Source organism: Marmota marmota, unplaced genomic scaffold (assembly GCF_001458135.2).
Source record: "Marmota marmota marmota unplaced genomic scaffold, marMar, whole genome shotgun sequence".
Classification (NCBI taxonomy): Eukaryota; Metazoa; Chordata; class Mammalia; order Rodentia; family Sciuridae; genus Marmota; species Marmota marmota.
In genome coordinates this window covers 66,002,650-66,006,904 of record NW_026000174.1, presented here as the reverse complement: position 1 = coordinate 66,006,904, position 4,255 = coordinate 66,002,650, and the positions used below count along the sequence as shown (strand labels likewise).

The 4,255-nt window shown below is 52.3% G+C and overlaps 1 protein-coding gene across 1 annotated transcript in view; it reads left to right on the top strand.

Annotated features, from left to right (window-relative positions):
- The first annotated feature begins 2,205 nt into the window (after positions 1-2,205).
- Lgals12 (galectin 12) overlaps positions 2,206-4,255 on the top strand; it is a 7,140-nt gene continuing 5,090 nt past the window's right edge. The window contains exon 1 of the mRNA XM_015506981.2: positions 2,206-2,817. Within this exon, the coding sequence (XP_015362467.1) occupies positions 2,749-2,817 (69 nt within the window). The 5' untranslated portion in view covers positions 2,206-2,748. The remainder of the gene's footprint in view (positions 2,818-4,255) is intronic.

Genomic DNA, 4,255 nt, shown 5'->3' with positions numbered 1-4,255 from the left:
CTTATAACATACCAAACAGATGAAGAGAAATGGTATCATGCTGTGTCTTGCTTTGTGCAACGTTCTTCTTTCAAAGTCATTTCCATGATATACATGTATTGTTGTATAGAACTGTAATTTATTAATTCGTTTTCTTTTTCCATGTTTTTTTTTTTTTCCCGGCAGGGGATTGAACACAGGGTGCTGTACCACTGAGCTATATCTCTATAGGAAACACTAATAAGAAATGGTTGAATAAATTCTAGTAGATCAAAGCAGTGGACTTCAATGCGTTCACCTAAAAATGGGGTTCCAAAGCACATTTGTCTATCTGGGATGTTTGTTTTGACATTGTATTAAGAGAAAATCCACAATATAGTATTGGAAAATACTTGGAAATTATCTTCTTATTGATTTTCAGGAGCTCTTTGTATTTTTTTGATATTCATCTTTAGTCAATTATAATTATTTAGATATACAGTCAGCCCTCCATCTCTGCAGGTTCTGCATACTTGAATTCAGTCAAGCAAAGATTGAAAAAAATTTTTTTTTTAAATTAGGTGCTGAGTAGGTGCTCAGTAGTAGAGCATTTGCCTATCATGCACAAGGTCCAGATTGGATCCCCCAAATTGCAAAAATCAAAAAATTGTGTCTTTATTGAATATTTATAGACTTTATTTCTTGTCATTATTCTCTAAACAATACAGCAACTGTTTACATAGCATTTGTGCCTTGATCTTGGACTTCTGGCTTTCAGAACATTCAGAAATGGAATTCTGTTGCTTAATCCACCAATCGGTGTTATTTTGTTACGGAAGCCCTACACATTAATGCATCCTGTCTCTTTATTTCTTAGCAAACAGAACTGAATCTTGGAGGAGGAAAGGGTGCCACTGACCACGGGTCACAAGATCTGTGATGCTGAGTCTGGGACCAGGATCCAGGTGTGATTTTCATGCAGAGCTCCATGTCCTTGCTCAACTGGTCTCCACCTTTGGTTTTTCCTCCCAGTGTGCGTAGATACTCTTCCTGAACACACCCCTGATCGAATTTCCCCATAGAAGCACCTTCTGCTGCAGGATCTGGACAAACTCCTGGGCTCAGTACCCAAAGCCCTGTCAGTTTTGCCCTGAACCGAAGCTTCCCATGCTAACAAGTACATTCCCTCCTGGGCCTCGTCTCTAGAGAGCCCTCTTCACAGGGGGCTGGGGGAGACTCCCAAATTTTGCATTTGCAACAACTTTCCAAGTGCTGTGAAGGCTGCCAAAGAGCACGGGCTCCAGGACCCTCGTGAACTCTCACTTCCAGCCCAGGAACTGCTGACTCTTGCCCCATGCACTTGACCCTTTGCCCAGCTGGTCCTGCCAGGAATTCTACACTGCCAAGTCAGACATTGTGGTCAGATCCAGGGACCTCCCAACTCAGCCTAGAGTTGAATTTTGCTACTGTGTGTGTGTGTGTGTGTGTGTGTGTGCCTCTGAACTATGCAGGATGATGGGTTTCACTGTGGTATATTTGCACACACATAGAAACACAGTTTGATCAGTTTGACTCCCTGGTAGCCTTTCACCCGCCCCTTGTCCCTCCCCTGCTCTCCTCCTTTATCCTACTGGTCACCCTTCCATTATCCTGGTCTCCCTTCCCCTGTTTTTTTCCTGTAGCCTCCACATGTGAGGGAAAAAGATATGAATTCTTATTTCTTAGAGTCTGGCTTATTTTGCTCAAAATTATGTTCTCCAGTTCCATCCATTTTCCTGCAAAGGACATAATTTTTGTTGTCCTTTGTGGTTTAAAGGGCAAGTCTTCCTGAAGGTTGAAGAGGACTGAAGGGCTCTCCTAAAACACAGAGGTCTGGGCCAATCTCAGACACAGGGCTGCTGTGAGACACTACAGGGGTCCCCTGTTTGTATTCAAGTGAACAAAGGAAGCCCAGAGAGGTGAAGAGACTTGCCCAAGGGCACACAGTGCATATGTCAGCGGCTGAGCAAGAATCCAGGTCTCCCAGGTGCAGCCACCTGCTCCCCCTGCAGCTCCCTGCCTTACCTGAGCTCAGGGGGCCCTGCCTCCCTCCCCTTTCTCACTGCTCTTTCTTTTCTTTTATTTATTTATATATTTATTTTTTGTGACCTCAGCTGCTCCTTGGCAGTACAGCTGTTGCTGAAATAGAGTCACGGGGGACTATAAAACTTGGAAAAAGAAGAGAGGAGAAAGGGCAGGGAAATGAGGGAAAGAGATGAGACCTTCGGTGGCCAGGGGAGGAAGACTGGGAAGCCGCCCCAGGCTGTCCAGGAAGCTGGGGGCGGGGCTGCTGCAGGAACCTGCACACGTGTCCCAGCCCTTGCTCTGACCCGGTGATGACTCAGGTGAGCCCCGAAAACACAAATCCTCCCAGTCCCAAAGAGGCCAGCCTCTGGCTTCCCTCTAAGTGATCACGTGCCTCAGACCCAGGGGCCCAGTTCCTTGGGGGCTTAGTGCCAGCGTCCCACCCCGGACGCGACACGGAGTTTCCGCGGGCGACCGCAGTCCAGCCAGAGCTGCAGGCTTTGTCCTGCTTCACCAGGGCCGGGCGGGTGTGGCCCTGCAGGTGGCCCGCTGCCCCACAGATGGGCTCCAGGTGGCATTAGGACCCTGCAGAGCGCAGGTGAGACTAATAACAGCTGCGGAGCTCCCAGGACGCTGAGGACCTGGCAGGGGAAGGTGAGCCCATCCAGGGGAGCAAGGCCCCTGGAATCAGGATCCACAGCCCTAAAAGAGGTGGCCCCGCCCCTCATGTCACCTGGGGAAAACCTGGACCCGATTCCTGACTGCTTCATCCTGCAGCCGCCAGTCTTCCACCCGGTGAGCAGCTGCCCTCACCTGGGACTTCCCAGGTCTCAGGGGTCCTCCCTTTTTCCTGGGCGGACTCCTCCTGCGTGGGGGTGGGGTGAGAGGACCTCAGTCTTGGGCCCAGCTTCCCCAGGACCTGCCCAGGGTTCTGGAAGGCTCTCTTGAGTTTAGCACAGTGGCTGAGCAGCTGATTGAATGTGAGTGACTGATGGACATTTTAACTTGGTGAAGCCTGGGAGCCGAGGCTGCGCCCTACTGGGGTGGGAGGCCAGCAGGAACGGGGAGTGGGTGATCTTTGAAGGGGACGCTGATTAGTAGGACGGGTAGCCTCACTCCAGCCTGGAAGGGACAGTTCCAGGGGAACCTCCCGGTCAGAGATGGGGGTGGGGGGTCCCTCTCCTCCTCCTCCTGTTCATAAGAACTTGAGGCCACGCAATGCTTAGAGAAGGCTGCCCCCCACCCCCCAGGGGACACCCCCACTAGCAAGCACTAATTATCACTTTCCCTTAATTGGCCCTCTCCTCCCAAGGGCAGCTCAGTTAATTACACACCCTGCCTGGGCCTGGGAAGTGGAAACCACTGAACTTGAAGCCCTGCTAAGCTGTGGGTGGCCAGGGGCATGCTGACAGGAGGGGGCCCTGGGCTCCTCCCAGGAGCCTGAATAATGGGCTGAAGCAGCTGCACAGGGCCCCAGGGCTACTTGCTTCCCAGGCTGGAGCCTGTCACCAGGAGGCAGCGCTGGGGACTCAGCTCTTTCTGGCTGGTTTGGGCTTCTGTGCACTGCTGGGAGTTGGCAGCAGTGCATGAAGGCGCCCTGGGGATGCTGCCCTGTTCTGCTATTCACACTCCTTCTGCAAACAGCTCTGCAGAGACCTCACTGTGCTGGGCTGGGCCTGAGCCCAACAAGGGAAAGAGCAGGCTTCAGCTCTGGAGGGGCTTGTGGCCTCCCAGGGAAAGCAGCCAGCCAGACCCCCTGCACCAGGGCCCAAGGGCCAAGGCAGCCCTGTGGACAAAGTGCCCTGGGAGGACAGGGGAGGGAAGGAATAGCTCAGGCACCAAGGGGATGATGCTTGGAGAAGGCATCAGGGTGGAGGGAGGGCGGAGGAACAGCCAGGAGAGGCAGGGGGTTGGGAGACTGTGGTGGGTGGGAGGAAGGCCAGGAGAAAGGGACCAGGAGGGCAGCAAGGCCACTGCTAGGTCCCTTTCAGGGCTCCACATAAGGGTCAGCTCTCAGCTCCAACTTGCCATTCTGTCTGCCTCCAGGTCCCACTCTGGCCATTAAACAGTCCCAAGAAACTTCAGTACCAGGCTCTGGGCACCAGGTGGCACTGAGTGAATGATAAGATGCTGAGAGCCACAGCCCAGTCGGAATGGCCCCTGGCATTTTGCCAATAGTATTGGTTGACAGGCGAGGCATTACTATCCGCCTTGGCTGCTACTTTGGAGTTCT